This window comes from Stegostoma tigrinum, chromosome 19 (assembly GCF_030684315.1).
Source record: "Stegostoma tigrinum isolate sSteTig4 chromosome 19, sSteTig4.hap1, whole genome shotgun sequence".
Lineage (NCBI taxonomy): Eukaryota > Metazoa > Chordata > Chondrichthyes > Orectolobiformes > Stegostomatidae > Stegostoma > Stegostoma tigrinum.
In genome coordinates this window covers 18,499,598-18,518,206 of record NC_081372.1, presented here as the reverse complement: position 1 = coordinate 18,518,206, position 18,609 = coordinate 18,499,598, and the positions used below count along the sequence as shown (strand labels likewise).

The 18,609-nt window shown below is 41.2% G+C and overlaps 1 protein-coding gene across 4 annotated transcripts in view; it reads left to right on the top strand.

The window, feature by feature from the left end:
• Positions 1-18,609, top strand: part of lama5 (laminin, alpha 5) — a 296,732-nt gene that overhangs the window by 165,736 nt on the left and 112,387 nt on the right. For 3 of the 4 annotated variants that reach the window (XM_059652756.1, XM_059652754.1, XM_048549970.2), the window contains 5 exons: positions 407-539; positions 5,662-5,804; positions 11,223-11,329; positions 13,596-13,749; positions 14,490-14,653. In XM_059652756.1, coding sequence (XP_059508739.1) covers positions 407-539; positions 5,662-5,804; positions 11,223-11,329; positions 13,596-13,749; positions 14,490-14,653 — 701 coding nt within the window. Of the gene's footprint in view, positions 1-406; positions 540-793; positions 924-5,661; positions 5,805-11,222; positions 11,330-13,595; positions 13,750-14,489; positions 14,654-18,609 lie in introns of all 4 variants that reach the window. The other variant, XM_059652755.1, reaches the window with a different exon arrangement.

Here is an 18,609-nt window from a genome sequence, read left to right as displayed (position 1 = left end):
AAACAATGGGGACAAGAGTTTGGCTTATAATATTACTCCTTTGTCTATTTGATTATATTTGTGAAACATCATTTGAATGTTAAGATATTTTTATGCTGTAATATTTAAATATTAATGTTATTCGAGATTTATTCTGAATGAGACTTTTGAGGAAGAACATTTATGCTATAAGTTCTTTCAACATGAATCAAATGTATTTGTTATTTTTGCTTAAGATGTGCTAAATTAATCTGCCCTAGAGGCTACTTCACAATGTGATATTGATGCAGAATTGGAATTTTTTTTTTAGACTTGTTTTATTAACGGCATGCTTTGTGTACTTTGGGCTGCTGGCTTGTAGAATTTTTGCTTGCTGAGGTGGTGGATTTAAGTATCATGCTTCCCATCCGCTTCTCTTCCTCACCAGCCTAAGGTAGTTGTGACAGTCAATGTGACTTCCCCTGACCTGTTTCGCATTGTCTTCCGCTACGTGAACCGCGGATCTACTGATGTGAAAGGAATGGTCATGGTCAGCGAAATAAGTCTTGAATGTGGGAACTGTAAGTGGCTTTTAGACCTATCTTTACATTACATATCTTTGCTTATGATTCACCCCTTTCTGCAAGTCTCATGATTTGCTCCAGTATATAGTTGGCATTGCTTGTAGGTGTGAATGAGGCTGACATGCTTTGCAGCTGGATTTGTTTCCCACAAGTAAAGGGAGATTTTGCATCTATCATATTAAATCTCCTTTGCTAATTGTAGTCCTAGTCACACCTATGTGCCATTGTCAAATTCCTTTTCATTTTTACAGAATAGAGTCAAAATAATGATGCATGTGATGGATTCGGAGCTTTATTTGTTTCGTTTCATCTTGAGGTATATTAATGCAGGATCTGCCACTGTGTTTGGTAAAGTTACAGCTTATCAGGGACAAAGACCAGGTAAGGTTTAAACCCCATGTGTATCAGCGTCTACAAGGTGGTGGTTAAAGTGATTGCTGTGCAGTGAAACCAATTCTATTGCTCAAAGTAATCAGCAAATAAAAGCTTAACTATGCTGCGAACTATGTAGCTGATTTACTAGGCAATACTGAACTCTGTCACAACAGACAAACCTGTTGGAATTTCCTGTCTTCAAACACACAGAGACTACTGCCACATTCTCTGTAATCCTCTTCCCTCCCCTCCCCTCCATTTGTAGATGTTGTACGAGACATTCCTTTTGCACTATATGTAGGGTCTAAAGAGCTGATATTGGAACTTTCTTTTATTCTCCTATTTATCCCCCACCTCCCACTCCACTGGCAATTTGGAAGACACAGATACCAAACAGAACTGTTCATAGCTTGATGACCAATTTGCAAAAGTGCAGCATTAAAACCAAAATCCCATTTGTGCTAATTAACCTCTGGTTTCACAGTGGAGGATGATGCTGCTGAAGGGCCAGCTCTCAATTTACGCAGGTTGCAATAATCAGTATGTCACAATTGTAAGCATTTCCTTTGCTGTTAATAAAAATCTGCACGGATTTGTACCTCTGACTTTGTGTTATTACATATAACAATAATAATTAACAATTTAGTATCAAATGCGGAAGCTGTTGAGTAGGAATTTGTGAACCTTCCTAATGAATTAACATGGGCGAGAAACAGTCCAATAGGTCTGGTTTTATTGAGTTCCAGCTGTGCATGAGATTTCCTAATGGGAACACAGCCTTGGAATGATAGCTGCTGATGCTTTGTCTGGTCTCTTTTAAAAGGTTTAAAATCTTAAAAACGGTTTTGAGAACTAAAGAATTTTCTGAAAGTGGGAACTCGTGTTTGAAGCTTTATAGCATCCTTAGTGGTTCACCTGATCTGATCCAACATAGCCTGGATATTCCTGGGTATTTACCCCAAAAGGCAGTTTGTGTGTGCAAACCATGCACAGGCCTAATTGACTGGAAATCTCAACACAAAGTGACTTCACAGTGGGGTCATCTTGGTGCCAGATGAATTGAATTGAATTGAAATAGTCTTATTATTACGTGCACGCTCATGAGTACAGTGAAAAGCCTATATATAAAATTGCCACTTGCGGTGCCATCTTAGGTACAAAGGTACTTCGGTACGGAATGTTTGGGTCAGACCCACAAAGGAAACTCAATCCCGTATCCTTTCCTGGTTTTTCAGGTACGTTTGCAGTTGGGCTTGCCATTACGAACATCAGACTCTGATTTACACCTGTCCAGTCGGAGTAGCTGAAGACATTATTCCTGCCAAATGAGTTAACTCATTGTAGTTTGGATTGGAGCCTAGGGTTGGATAGTTTATCTGTGTTATCTTGAATTCTAGTGTTTTAGATTATGGTGGAAATGCAGGTTTGAAATTGATTTGCACTTCCCACATAATAATGTAATGAACAAAACAGGAATGTCAAACTCTGCCCTGGCTGTCATCCCATCTTTTAGGTTGTGTGGTCTATAATCTGCTGTCTGTGCCCCAGTAGGTGCCCCTTACCCATCAGCCCTGTGCTCACTGACTGTCATTGGCTCCCAATATGAATGCGCATTCTGACGTTTAAGCTTTTAATCAGGTCTCTGATACTTTCTGCCTGATATGTTTGACTCCAAACTCCAGCTTTCTGCTTATGGACTCTGGTCCACTTATCAAAGTTTTGGTCACCCCTCCTAATATAACTTGTTTAAACTTAACATTTGTTTAATTTTGTCACATTCCTATGAAGCACCTTGAAACTACCTTCTACATTTAAGGTCATTACAGAAATGTGTTATTACTGTTTGATGCTCCATAATAACATATATTGGAAGATGTCCTGATTTTACCATAAATATTTTACTAAAACGCCTTGATATTATATCCAATTCTGGATATGAGGGTAAATGCAAAATATTCAACCTTAGGTGCAGTGCAAAGAAGAGCTTTTAAATATTGATCCTAGTATTTAAACACTCCATTATCTTGCAAAGAAGTGTTTGAGAGTTATGTCAGCATTACAAGCATGGTAAATTGGAAACATTAATAGAACATAGAACATAGAACAGTACAGCACAGAACAGGCCCTTCAGCCCACAATGTTGTGCCGACCATTGATCCTCATGTATGCACCCTCAAACTTCTGTGACCATATACATGTCCAGCAGTCTCTTAAATGACCCCAATGACCTTGCTTCCACAACTGCTGCTGGCAACGCATTCCATGCTCTCACAACTCTCTGCGTAAAGAACCTGCCTCTGACATCCCCTGTATACTTTCCACCAACCAGCTTAAAACTATGACCCCTCGTGGTAGCCATTTCTGCCCTGGGAAATAGTCTCTGGCTATCAACTCTATCTATGCCTCTCATTATCTTGTATACCTCAATTAGGTCCCCTCTCCTCCTCCTTTTCTCCAATGAAAAGAGACCGAGCTCAGTCAACCTCTCTTCATAAGATAAGCCCTCCAGTCCAGGCAGCATCCTGGTAAACCTCCTCTGAACCCTCTCCAAAGCATCCACATCTTTCCTATAATAGGGCGCCCAGAACTGGACGCAGTATTCCAAGTGCGGTCTAACCAAAGTTTTATAGAGCTGCAACAAGATCTCACGACTCTTAAACTCAATCCCCCTGTTAATGAAAGCCAAAACACCATATGCTTTCTTAACAACCCTGTCCACTTGGGTGGCCATTTTAAGAGATCTATGTATCTGCACACCAAGATCCCTCTGTTCCTCCATGCTGCCAAGAATCCTATCCTTAATCCTGTACTCAGCTTTCAAATTCGACCTTCCAAAATGCATCACCTCGCATTTATCCAGGTTGAACTCCATCTGCCACCTCTCAGCCCATCTCTGCATCCTGTCAATGTCCCACTGCAGCCTACAACAGCCCTCTACACTGTCAACGACACCTCCGACCTTTGTGTCGTCTGCAAACTTGCTGACCCATCCTTCAATTCCCTCGTCCAAGTCATTAATAAAAATTACAAACAGTAGAGGCCCAAGGACAGAGCCCTGTGGAACTCCACTCACCACTGACTTCCAGGCAGAATATTTTCCTTCTACTACCACTCGCTGTCTTCTGTTGGCCAGCCAATTCTGTATCCAAGCAGCTAAGTTCCCCTGTATCCCATTCCTCCTGACCTTCTGAATGAGCCTACCATGGGGAACCTTATCAAATGCCTTACTGAAGCCCATATACACCACATCCACAGCTCGACCCTCATCAACCTTTCTAGTCACATCCTCAAAAAACTCGATAAGGTTTGTAGGGCATGACCTACCCCTCACAAAGCCGTGTTGACTGTATTTGATCAAGCCATGCTCTTCCAGATGGTCACAAATCTTATCCCTCAGAATCCTTTCTAACACCTTGCAGACGACAGACGTGAGACTTACCGGTCTATAATTGCCGGGGATTTCCCTATTTCCTTTCTTGAAGAGAGGAATTACATTTGCCTCTCTCCAGTCCTCAGGTACGACTCCAGTGGAGAGCGAGGATACAAAGATCTTCGCAAGTGGCGAAGCAATTGCATTTCTCGCTTCCCAAAGCAGCCGAGGACAAATCTGATCCGGGCCTGGCGACTTGTCAATCTTAATGTTTGACAAAGTTTTCAGCACATCAGCTTCGTCTATCTCTATCCATTCCAGCATGCACACCTGCTCTTCAAAGGTTTCATTCACTACAAAGTTGGTTTCTTTCGTAAAGACAGAAGCAAAAAACTCGTTTAGGGCTTCCCCTACCTCCTCAGGCTCCACACACAAGTTCCCTATGCTATCCCTGATCGGCCCTACTCTTTCTTTGACCATTCTCTTATTCCTCACGTAAGTGTAAAATGCCTTTGTGTTTTCCCGGATTCCTTCTGCCAAGCCTTTCTCGTGCCCCCTCCTGGCTCTCCTCAGACCATTTTTGAGCTCCTTCCTTGCCTGCATGTAATCCTCTCTAGCTGAACTTGACCCTAACTTCCTCCACCTTATGTAAGCTACCTTCTTCCTTTTCACTAGAAGCTCCACCGCTCTCGTCATCCAAGGTTCCTTAATCTTACCCCTTCTTGCCTGTCTCAGAGGGACATATTTACTCATCACTCCCAACAACTGTTCCTTAAACCGTCTCCACATGTCTATAGTTCCCTTACCATGGAACAACTGCTCCCAGTCCATGCTTCCTAACTCATGTCTAATCGCATCATAGTTTCCTCTTCCCCAATTAAATATCCTCCCATTCTGCCTAATCCTCTCCTTTAAATTATGGCAACAGGAGATGGACGTATTGATTCAAACTAGTAAAAGGAAAATGTAGTGTTGACATCAGGAAGTCCTCTTCACAGGATGAATGAACAACAGATACAGAGGACTTTGAGATAACATAATGATGGTAATAATCAGGGAGTCTTGTAGATGATATGGTGAGATGGCCAAAATGGTCTCCCTTATCTGTAGCTGTATGATGTAGGAATCAAAACAAATAGCTAACGGTACTGCAACGTAATGCACCACACCACACATGAAAGAACACAGGAGCTTCCAACAACCATGTCCTTGCTAAACTCAGCAGCTGTGCGGCTCAACTGTTGTAAAATTTCCCCGTGGTTATACCAGCCTTTTATTATATAAAATTATTACTCTAGCCTTGCCTCACTTGTAGTGAATGATATTTCTGTATATAATGGAAAATAACGTTACATTTTGTGTCTTGGTGTCCAGGTTCTGAACAGACAAAGCAGATCATTTTTGCCCCCAGCGCGGAGCCAACTTTTGTCACCGTGCCACAGAACACGTTTGTGGAACCGTTTGTGCTTAATCCTGGGGCATGGTCTGTGGTCATCGAAGCAGAGGGAATCCTCTTGGTAAGAATCATTTGCGCTGAGCTTCACATACAGGAACAGATGCTGTGGGATACGCTGCTGAATGTCTTTGGGAAAATAACGAGTAGTGACTGGTGTACGTGGTCAGATATACATCACGTACTTCTTGACGTTAACAAGTAATTTTGCTACTCTACAGTGCACACTATTCAATCCATATTAATTCAGTAAATATTTTCAGCGGTTGTGTAATTCTGGAAAACCAAAGGGAAATATTCTGATATGGGGACAACAAGAGACAATAGCATTGAGGCGGATGATCCTGACAGAGTGCAAGCCCTAAGAACTGAGGAGCCTACACTTGCTGCGATGTATCTACCACTTGGAGTACAGTGAGAAGATTGGGGCACCACACTTTAGGAAAGATATATTGGGGTCGGAGGGAGTACTCTGTAGGTTTACAAGAATGATACCTAGACTTCACAGAACAATTTTGAGGAGCGATTATATAAATTAGGCTAGATTTCTCCAGCATTTAGAAGTTTAAGGGGAAGTCTGATTGAAGTCTTCAAGATATTAGCAGGGAAAAAAAACAGGTGGATAAAGACAAACTGTTTCCACTGGTTGGGAAATAGAGCTGGGAGAAATAGTCTGAGAATTAGGGTCAGACCACGCAGGAGCAATGTTAGGAAGCACTTCTGCGCGCAAACGGTGGTAGAGGTTGGGAACTCTCTTCTGCGAGTGGCAGCAGGTGCAGGATCAGTTGTTTATTTTAAACCTGAGATAGATAAATTCTGTTCAACAAAAGCATTCAGGATTATGGGTCAAAGATCGGGATGTATGGAATTAGGCCACAGAGCAGCCTTGTTCTCATCAAAAGGCAGAAAGGCTGGAGGGACTGAATGGCCAATCCTTTTCCTATGACTTGTAGGTTTATATTTTGTCTGTGGATTCTGAGTTCGTAATGATCAGATAAGGAATCCCTTACGAGGCAGATTAGTAATAGTCAAACCTTGAGAGGTAACAAAGAAAAACATTGAAACTTTACAACAGGACCATCAGTTCTAACATTTCAAGTGTAAAACAATTGTCATTGCTGCTGTGTGTTTATTCATTATGTGTTAAACTAGTGTTACAAATTCATAGGGGAGAGGAGGTAGTGACAAGGAGAAACAAAGTTTAAAACAAATTACGTGAAGCATTTTTGCATGTAAAATCACCCTCTGCTTGGGCCAGAGGTCACATGTCAATATACTTTACATTTTACCTGGAGATAGCTCCTGAGACAACATATTGGCGTATGAATATCCAATTTAAGTTACTCAGTCGATACTGGCAATCTGAAACAAGCACCAAGAATGCTGTGAAGAGAATTACAGGACTTTAACCGTTAACTCTGCTTTCTTCTCACTGGTGTTGCCAGACCTGCTGAGTTTCTCCAGGATTCTCTCTTTGATTCAGGTTACATTATTTGGCTTTTCAGTCGAGCATGTGGTGAGTGTGGGGTAGGTGAATAGCAAAAGGCCATTGTGAGCTGGCAGTGGGCTACAATAATGAACTCCTGTCTACACCTGACGTAAATATTTTTTTAAAAAACTTATCCCTCTGCTGGAGCTCCTTACAGCCCCTTTAAAGGGACTGTATGTCTGGTTAGATTACAACACAAATGGCTAACCTTGAGCAAACCACTGCTTGATGCATCCTTTGCTTTGTTCTGGTGAACCTGCAGTTGGGACCTTCAAATGCGCACCGAGGCTCTGTCTTTGTGTTTGACCAGGTGGTACGAAATAAGACTGTTGCAGTTTCACAAAGACATTATCACTTTATTTTCTGACCTTTGGACTAAAATGGAAAAAGGACTGTTTTGAAACTGAGGATGTGGAAGGAATTGTTGTATATTTTTTAAAAAAAAGGCACTACATTACTGAAACTCATTTTGTGCAGTGTTGATACTGCTACTTTGTTCAGGCAGCAGGGGAAGATGTTTGTCGATGCACAGCAAACGGGGGATGTGTGCAAAGTGAAGTTTGGCCGGCAACAAGTAACTAATGGGTTTGTGCAATTGCGACTATTTGATGAAGCCAGATGTCGTCAGCCTGGCACCAGCTGTACGATCACTTCCTGTGCTGCTGAACAGGTAGTGGGTGTGAACAATGCCGCGAGTAGTCTTTGAACTGCTGGTAGTGCCAATTGTGTCCCTCTTACTCTGTAGTAAAAATACCAGAAGGAGGCCAGTCGTTTTCTCCAACCAGTTGTTGTAAACAGCTATGTTTAACCAGTTAATAAGAGACTTTGTAGTAAGTGTTCCAATCACCCTGTGCCTCCTTCAAAAAAGTGAAATAGCCCAGAGAAAGGAAACCAAAGACCAGAAAGCCCTGACAAGCAAGTGAAACATTTCAACAAAAGCTGTGGACAAGTACCGTTACACTGTCTTTCCGACTATTTCTCCCCCATAAAGCCAATGATTTCTTCGGTTTGCCCTTGGCTGAATGTATGTATGTGTGGGGTTTTAAACAGGGGTTAGAGCTTTACTGGTGGAGATGTATGCTGATAGTTGATTGCTGTTTACTTGTGATTAGAAATGACTTATTTGTCATAAATAATATTTCTTGTGATGTACAGGAGCCTGTTAAGTGTTTTCTTTTGAAGTGTTTTCTTTCCAATGAATCAGTAAACTAGGAGCTTTGTGTCCTTTCATTAAATCTTTAGTAGTGACTCCAGAAGGCATGGGGCTCGAGGATGAATGCTCCTTCCTGAGTGTTTTGTAACAGTCTGGGGATGTTACAGTGAAGACTCTGGAAACAATTTGTGATTTAGGAAATGTGTACCACATGGCTGAACTTGTACCTGTGAAAATCTTTAACACCACAAACAGACGTTTTGGTTAAAAAGATACTTTAATGATTCCTCTTCCAATCTTACTGGTTTTCTTATGGGTTCCTACATTGGCCATATCCTTGGTTAGTAGCCTATAATGGTTTGGCTTTCAGACAAATCCATAGCAACATCGAATGAAGACTCTCTGATGATCTGCCAAGAGATGACAGTTAAACACTAACTTTCTCAAATGGTCAAAGCTTGCCAGCTTGCTTCACTTATGGGACAATAAAAGCTCTGTGCCAGTTCGGGCAGAGTTCCAAAGCCAAGATTTCAAGTTGAAAGTGTTCATACTAACACATTGTAACCACCACACAATCTCCTTCAACCTTGGATGGTGCCATTTTGTCTTATGCCAAAATGACTGTTATATTTGGATCTGAGCTGTTATAGCATCCAGCTTCAATTAATCGTTTACTTTGAGGTTAGTTGCAGAAAATATTCCTTTCCAAAACTTGATTATCTCCTGTTTGTAATTACTTGCTGCTTTAGTTATAACTCTGTTACACATTCAGAATTTACTAATCAGTTCATAAACAGCTTTGGGATGGACTGATGTTCAAAATCCAGCGGTTAGAGATTTCAGGTAGAAATCATAAAATACTGACACACACAATCTGTCAAGAAAAACAAATTAAGAACATCAAAATTTAAGAAAATTTTCCTTGCCAGTAGAGTGCAAAGTTTGACTTGAGCCTCTGTTTGGCTAAAAGCCTGAATTTTAAACTTGGCATCACTTGCTCTTGTTGAAGTGCCATTTAACTGTCTTTAGCTCTTTAACAGTTAAATGTTGTTTTTTGGGGTTTTTGATGCTGCATTTGTGGTCCTGTAGTGGGCAGGATAACAGTTTTACTATTGCATAGTATACACTGACATTAACCCTACTGCAGTCAGAACTGTTCTGTTTCTCTTTAACACTGTTTAGAATTGTCTGAGGACTATTGGCAATTAAGTGCTGGCTTGTATTAATGAATAAAGTCAAAGTTTTTCTCCCATACTTTAAGACGAAAACATGGCATTGTTAAGTGGGGCCTTCATAGCAGGCTTGACTCCGAAGGTCACAAAAAAGACATTCAACTGAGTCTCGTGACAAAGTGGCTCCCTTAAAATCGCAGATTGTCTTCTTTTTCTGTTTGGGATGACAATCTGGAGACAGAAGCAATTAAAGAAAATCAGAGTTAACCAAGTAACTATTTAACAATTATAATTTTTTTCTCTATTAGCTACGTGAATATGCATGACGTGAAAGACCACTCTATTCATGAAAATGTTTATTTGGCAATTTTTTTGAAGGAGGAAAAGCAATTACTTTCAATTATCCTTACTGAATTAATTTTAAATTAAGATAACAGATGGACAGACTGGTCTGTTTTTCCACTGGAGTTTAGCGGAGTGAGGGGTGACACTGACTGAAATAAAATCGATCCTAAACAACCTCAATAAGATGGACCACAGAATCCCTACAGTATGGAAGCAGTCCATTTGGCCCATTGAGCCTACATCAACTCTCCAAAGAGCATCCCACCTTGGCCCATCCCGCTACTCTGTAACCCTGTATTTCCTATGGCCAATCCACCTAACTTGCACACTTTTTTGAACTATGGGAGGAAACCCACCTGCCAATGAGGGGAATGTATAAACTCCACGCAGGCAGTTACCCAAGGATGGAATCGAACCTGGCTCCCTGTTACCGTGAGGCAGCAGTGCTAACCCCTGAGCCACTGTGCTGCCCAGCATGTGAGAAGGTGTTTCCACTTCTGGATGAGTCCAGAATTTGGATGGGCTTTTTAAAGTTTGGAGTCATCCTGCTGGGGAGTGAAGGGATTTTTTTTCTCTCGGAGTTGGAACACTCTGCCTCGGAAGATGGTATAAGTAGATAGTTTTAACACTGAGGTATTCTTGTTAGGCAAGAGGATCAAAGGTTACTGGAGATGGGTGGGAATGTGGAATCCGAAACACAAACAAATCAGCCATGATCTTATTGAATGGCCGGGTGGACTCAAGGGGCCGAATAGCCTATGTCTGCTTCTGCTTTGTTTGAATGTTCCAAGAAGTCAAAGGTTCTAAGTTAGAAGAATGTATCACTGGGGCCAGTTGACCAGAGGATTGCAGGAATTTGGGAGCCACTGCTTTCCATGCCTCATGTAAGAAGTGTGTGACATGGTGGAGAAAACGGCTGATAAGTCTTCGATGGCTCCAGACTTTTATATTTAAACTTTGTTGGAATGTTTGGGAATGTTACTCAGGAACTCACCTGATCTGCCCAGCAGACATGAGCTTGTTAAAATTTGCCATAAATTCATAGAGCCTTGGAAAGGGCCCAAGATGGAAAGAAACAAAAAGTTGCCAACCTATATTGGGATGTGTTAACCTTTTGAAATAGTGTTCATTTTCTTCTGTAGGGATGTGGCAAAAAAAAGGTCACAGATGCACTTGTGAAAATTGCTTCAGGTGGAAAGAGAAGTGTTTTGAAAATTAATACGTATTTGTTTAGAAGATATGCAATATTATTATTGAAGAAAAACCAAATACAAAATGCAATGTTACTGTTGTGCAGAGGCTCACACTTGTTTTATTTTGCAGGATTACCTGGTCCTTCTACCGAGTGCTTACTATGAAGCACCAATCCTCCAACTCAAAGTGACTGAACCGTGCACCTATACAAGAACCCCTCAGGACACCACTCAAAAGTTAGTACGACACGAAAGCTGATGGGTTTTTTTTGAACAACTTGTAATTACTCTCCTGCTGATGTGAAACTTTTTGGCACTTTCTCTGATCTGGTTCCTCTGCCCCTGTTTTGTACACAGCAAGATCCAATTATCTAGCTTCAATCCTGAGTGTTGAACAGTAATTGGTATAAAAATATTGGGAATTAAATATATTTACTATGGATTTCATCATACACCTTTACTACTTCATTTAAAGTTTAGAAATTACTGTTCTGAAATTAGCAGATGTATCTTTTGTCTTTTGTATGATGTTCTTTAACCTGCTTTTTAACACTGGCACTGACTCGTTTATTTCAAACTGTTACCATCGCTCTCTGAATTATTATCTATTGTTATCGCTAGGCTAAAGTGCATCATTTTTCTGGAGTTCCAAGTAACATGAATTGGTTTTGCCCACATTCTTTCATTTTTTGAAAGTAAGGTAGAAAAGCTAGCCATAGGTTGGCAAAATAAGACTGCCACTCTCCTGGGCTGGACTTGGAGTGGATTTGTCACAAATTTGGGCTGGTTAAGCTGTAAAATTGATAAACATGGGTCTTTCTGGCAGTGCATAAGAGATGTAGTATAGGATTCTGCAGAGATACCTCTGAATTCTGTGATGTAGGTATAGAGATATATAGGTAGGTATAGAGAGGACAGGAGTAATGAAAGGTTTAGCTGCTGTGGTTACTGTCCATGTGAGAATAATTTTCAGAGCAATTATGTACTTGGAAAGTAAAATTGTGCTGCTGATTCAGCTGACCAAATCTCTCAAGTGGTAGGCTTTGCAGGGAATTACTGAATCATGCCCATTTCACCTCTAAAATGATCTTGCAACTTCTGCAGCCAAGCATTCAGCATCCAATGCAATGGCTGAATGGACAGGATATCATTAGTTTAATGCTTAAACAAATAGGAAAGACTGAGATATATGCTTTTTCTTGAAGGGAATGATCCTTTTAACTCAAATTTGTTGACATTTATTGGAAAAGATGTATTGCAGATTAGATTTCCCTCCTTGCAAGATTGACACAATGTTGTGGATCAGGTACTTTATGATCAGTAAGGGTTGGAACTCTGGGTACTTGTCCCCAGGAAACAGAATTCAGATTTCCTGGAATTGAACACTTCAGAATGGTTCCGCAGCACCTTCATGGTTGTCAAACCCGTGTTTAGCAGCAGAACGATTCAGGAGGCATAGGATGAACAACATGATGATCTCAATAGTGAATAAAAATCACATTCTCCAAAAACGTCCAGGTATAGTATCAAAGCACAAAGCACTCCCCTTCACTGCCCTTACACTTTGAGAAAAGTTATGTTTACTTCATGGCATTTTGAAATAATTGTTTTGGCTTAGATTTTCTAAGCAGCAGGAAGTGAACGATGTATTTCCAGCATTAATACAGTCCGCAGCCATTACTCCAGGCTCGTACAGGCAGAAAGTGTGGTAGATTGCAGGATCGTCCCAGGTTAATACTCTCAACTGCCTCGCATTAGGAAGATCCAATCCCTTGAAGTTGGATTTCTGACATTGCCAATATTTTTGCCTTCCTTATTGAAGGGATGTGGGCACCCATATGAAGGCCAACATTTATTGCTCAACATTAATTGCCTTTCGGGAGATAGTGAACTGCCTTCTTGCAAATGATGTTTTGTTAGGCAATTTCAGAGAGTAGTTGAGAATCAACTGCATCTTATTGCTCTGGCCCTGGAGTTACATGAATGGCAGACTGAGTAAGGATGACATATTTCTGTTTCTTAATGTGATTAGTGAACTTATTGGGTTTTTACAACAACCTGGTAATCCTGTGGTCATCATTACCTTTTGAGCTTTTTGTTTCAAATTTAATTAATTGAACTTAAATTCTCCAGCTGCTACAGTGGGATTTGAGCTCATGCTTCTGGATTCGTGGTCTAGACTTTGGGATTATTAACCCAGTCAGATATACACTGTGCTATCATAGCCCCTTCAGTCTTCTTCACGAGCCATTGCAAAGCTTCACCCTGTATGCTCAGATACAACTTGAGTTTGAGATTTCTTCTTCCAAAGGATTTACATTGAAAAAGGAATATTTGCTTTACTGTGTACTCAAACATTTAATCCTGTTACTTTGTGTATTGGCACAAAGTGGAAAATACTCTTTTAGGAAAATTGAAGTGTCAAATGTGATATTTACTTTGCTTTTGAAGAATGGCTTAATTGTGGATTTTACCTAATGGGATTTTTTCTATTTTTCCCCAGTTGTTTGATGTACAGGCACCTACCCCTGGATGGCTTCCCCTCAGTCGTGGTTACTGAAGGCATGTGTGCCTTTGACAACTATCTCCATAGCCAGTGTCAGGTGGTGCAGCCCACTCCAAGGCATCCATTAATGGTTCTCCTCAATGCTGAGCAGGTTTGTAGAACACTGAAAGGAATAGCATGGGATCAAGTGAAAAATCCACATGTGTACATTTGAAATGTTTCTCTGAGCAGTTTCAGAGCGATGAAATCAAATTTAACTAAACCAGTTAACAACTTCACATAACTCGGGCAGAGAGAAACTGTAGACAAACAGGACATCATTCATCTGCTAATATGACGCAGAATAATTTCAATAATATTAACCATCGTGATATTTTAAAGCTCATCCCTTCTACCTGTTTTCCCCTGTGTTGGCCTATTTAGCATTTGTATCACTTTCACGGATGAACAAGTGACTCTTTCATTGGCAGAACAGTGGTTGGAGATTCCGCTTCCCCCATTGTGAGCCTCTGGCTAACACTTTACAGTCTCTGTGCTAAAGGATTATGTCACTGTGATACTTGCCCATGCCATCATTTAGCTGTGGTTTTATCAGCTGGCTTTTTATACCAGTACCATTGTTTCCAGAACCTGGAAGCTGTTCATGTCACTCTTGAATACACTTAGGTTTTCAAAAATCAATTGTTCATTTTGTTCCTCTCGTTCTTTTGCCCATCACCTTAATACTGTCTCTTTTAATTATGAACCTTTCTGCCTATGGAATACGGTGTTTTTTCCTATTTCCCGTTTCTCCTTTTAAATGCATCCTTATTCAATTTCCTGGAATTATTCTGAAAGTAAAACCCTTAGATCTGCAACAGACATCGTCACCTAATGTCTTTATTTTGCAAGGTTAATGTCCAGATGGTGATGAGAGTTCCACATTCAGGCACCTATGTGGTGCTGATTGAATATGCAACTGAGACAGATCCAGGCCAAAGCATCAGTGTCCATGTGAATGCTCTAGGAGGCCAACAGCAGCCAGACACCATCAGGCTGAATTATTGCAAATACAGGTAAAGTGGTTGGGATATTTGAGACCTGACAAAAACAATTCCATTTTGTTCCCTAATTGCAAAATACCACGGATGCTGGAGATTTGTGATAAAAACAGAGAGTGATGGAAAACTTCAAACCTATGGAAAAACGTGCAGCTAACATTCCACATGGTGATAAAGTGAGAAAGGCCATGGAACACAAGGTTAGTTGAGGAACAGTTTGGAGGTTGGGGGAAAGTTAAGTGCAAGATGTGGGGCAGGAAGGATTTGAGAATAAGGAAGCAGGTGAGGTGGAAAGTGAGGACAAAGGTTAAGCATTATGAGAAGAAATGAATGGGTAGGACAGAAGTTCAGAAAATTGTTAACCCTGTCAACCCCAGTGGGTAGGCTTTCGTTCGTTGAGGAAAAAGGAAGACCTGTCTGAATTGTGGAAAGTAGCTACATCAGAATAGAGATTGAGAAATTGGAGGGTCAAGTGGGGTCCTTATAGGGAGCAGGATATGCAGAAGTATAGTCAAAGTAGCTGTGGGAGTCAGTGCAATTGGAAAGAATGTTAGTGTGGAATTTTCCATAGTGTCAGAAATGAGCTATGCAAAGGTGAGAGGAGGGTGGAAGTTAGAATTGAAATTGAAATGTACCCTAATGGGCACACCCAGTGCTCCTGTGGATGCCCACAGCCACACTTCCTATCAAGAAAGTGAGACAAGTTAAAGAAGAAATTATTCAATGAGAGCTAGCTCAGGAGGGTGGTGGTTGATGGGAACTGTTCTGGCCCCCAACAAAGGAAAATACAGATAGCCCTTAGACCATCCTCATGGAAGAAGAGGTGTAGAGGGGTTAGATGCTCATAGTGAGATGGTGGTCAGGGAACTGGAAAATGATGAACGTAAAACTGCAGAAGAAATATAGGTGGAAAGCTACTGGACATTAGGGGTGGGATGGGTCAGAAGATGGTCAAGAAAGGAAGAAATGTTTTCAGTGGGACAGAAACTAGCTAAAACAACATATCTGCCAGGGAGCAGTGGATAGGAAGCCGGTGGGAGAGTATTGTAGATGGACAAAAGAGCCCATTGAGTTGGGGTGGGGTTGGAGAGGACTTCTAAGGCAATGGAAGAAGATTTTGATGTCTTGCTGAGCCCAAAGTTAATTGAAGTGGGAGTTTAAAGGAATACCACTGGATCCATTGCTAAGCACAGATCATTCAGCGTGGGAGAGTGAAAGGTCAGAGGTTATAGTGAATGTACTGTGGAGAGGTGCAAGTGGAAGATGAACTGGGATCAGAGAGAAGGGAAGCAGAAGCAGGATCCCAGAGGGCCATTGGTAGCTATAAGTTGTTGGAGCTGAGGATCCTAAATATTTGAAAAGCCTTCTTAGACAAATCACACAGAATGTAACTTTTAGAAACTATAGAAAATATTTTTAGAACATGCTTACATCTTGTGATTTTCAAGATATAGTTTCATCTAAATTTTAGTCAGAAACGTGAGTGTAGTTGGCTTTGAGTAAATACTAACTTTTACAATATCGAAAACAAATGGCTACGCTGTGTAACAAATGCCAAAGAATGCGGAAAAGAGAAATGAGAAAATTGTCGCACACCATTGCAACTGACTTTAAGAAGCTCAATGCTAGAAATAGTTAACTTATACCCTAGAGTGACACGGTGGCTCAGTGGGTAGCACTGCTGCCTCACAGCTCCAGGGACCCAGGTTCACTTCTAGCCTCAGGTGACTCTCTGTGTGGAGTTTGCACAGTTTCTCTGTGCCTGTGTGAGTTTCCTCCGGGGTGCTCCGGTTTCCTCGCACAGGCCAAAAATGTGCAGATTGGGTGGATTAGCCATTGGAAATGCAGGGTTACAAGGATAGGATGGGTCTGGGGAGGCTGTTCTTTGGATGGTTAGTGTGGACTTGATGGGCGTAATGGCCTCCTGCACACTGTAGGTGATTCTATAATTATTTCACCTCAGCATCCAATCCACAGCTTTCTTGTCAACTAGGTGGAGGCTGATTATCGTGGATACAAAACAGGCTGGGTGATAGGAAATAGTGTTGTCAATGGATATTTTCGGGCTGGAGGGAATTTTAAAGGTTTGATCTGAACCTTGGTGTGCAGGGAGTAATTTCAAAGTTTGCAGGAGATGCAAGAAGCATTGCACACTCTGAAGATGAAAACGAAACAAACCAAAGCAACAATAGTCAAGTTGAAAAGTTGATGGAGTGGGCATTTAGGTGGCAGATGAATTCAGTACGAAGAACTGTAAGGTTGATGCCATCTTCAAATGTGATGCAGAAATTGGAGAGCTGATGTAAAATAGGGCTACAATAATTGTGTTGAAGGTGTGTGATGCACAAACAGAGTGACCTTGGTGCATATGTGAGCAGATCAATGCAGATGGCGGGACAGGTGGACAGTGCAGTCATTAAAGCTCACTGTATCGTTGGCTTTATTGATAGGGGCATAGAGTACAAGAACAAAGAGTTTATGCTAAACTAATACAAGAGACTAGTTACTGCTCATGTGGAATATTGTGTCCAGTCTGGGCACCGACCATTGAAAGGATGTGAACACATTGGGGAGAGAGCACAGGGAATTTATAAAATGGTTCCTGGGATGAGAAACTTTGATTATAAGGATAGTTTTGAAGGAGTAAAAGTATGATGGCAAAAGGGCGTAGATTTAAAGTAATTTGCAAGCGTAGTAAGGGCGATGTGAGAAAACGACATTTTCACACATGTGGCTCAGGTCTAGAATCCACCGCCTGGAAATGTGGTAGCGGCAGGGCCAACGGAGTCATTCAAGAGAACATTGGAGGTTCACTTGTAAAGATCTAATGTTCAAAGAGATGAGAAAGAGGCAGGCGAGTGGCAGTATGTCATAATACTCCTTGGAGAGACAGTGCAGATACATTGAGCCAAATGGCTTCCTTCTGTGCCACAACAAATCTTTGATTCTGGGATTCTCGAAGAGAAAAAGAAATGGAAACGTGTTGGAACTTGAGAGAGGCAGGGCAAGTTTTTGGACGTGTGCCGAAAGACCTAATTCCTCAGGCCAAAGGCTTATCCATGCTGAGTTATAAACAAGCACTGTCAAAAATAGGATCATTTCATCGCTTGCCATTTAAACTGTTGCACAACAAAAGTGGTCAGCACTGAATCCCTGTTCGATTCAATATTTTCTAAATCAGACCATTCAGAAATGTTATGACGCACCTCCCGAAGCAGGTGAACCTTGAATCCAGACCTTCTGGCTCAGAGGTAGGGGCGCTACCACTAGTCCACTAGAATGTCTAGACTAAATGTTTTATAAAAATTTATAGCTTCATTATTTGCACATTGTTAAGTCTGTGTTTTGAATTGGTTGATAGATCAGGTGTTTGATGGCTGCTAACTGCCCTCTGAAAATATTTCCCAAATGCTGAGCTTTCTCCTTGAGCGGTCTGTATCATGTTCTGATGCTGACGGTGTCTGCGGTTTATTATTGCAGACTAATCTGCATTTTTTTGCAAATATTTAGGCTGGGACTTTGACTGATGGGCAGTTTTTATTGAGGCGAGTTTTGGTGTCAGCTCAATACTCATGCGGTGCAGCTAAACAAAAGATCCCATTTTAACACACGAGCCTCATTCCAGTTGAAGCTGATGGCAAGTGGTGCTCAGTCTCAATGAATGACAGCCGGGCCATCCCATATAAGAAAATTAAGATTTTTAAACTGAACCTTTCCGCCTCTTGGCTGCCATCCTTTTCGTACATTATGATCTGCCTGGACTTGCATGCAAAACAAAACTTCTCACTGTACTTGGGTATATGTGGCAATATTAAATCAAATTGTTAGATTCTCTGGGCAGAAAGCACACTGCCACTTCTCACTCAGGCATTTAAACTGAAAATCATCTTCCATGTTTGGGGCCTAACATGCACATACTTTAAAATGCGTCACACTTCAGCCAGATCCTCACCACCTGCTCTATAGGGAGT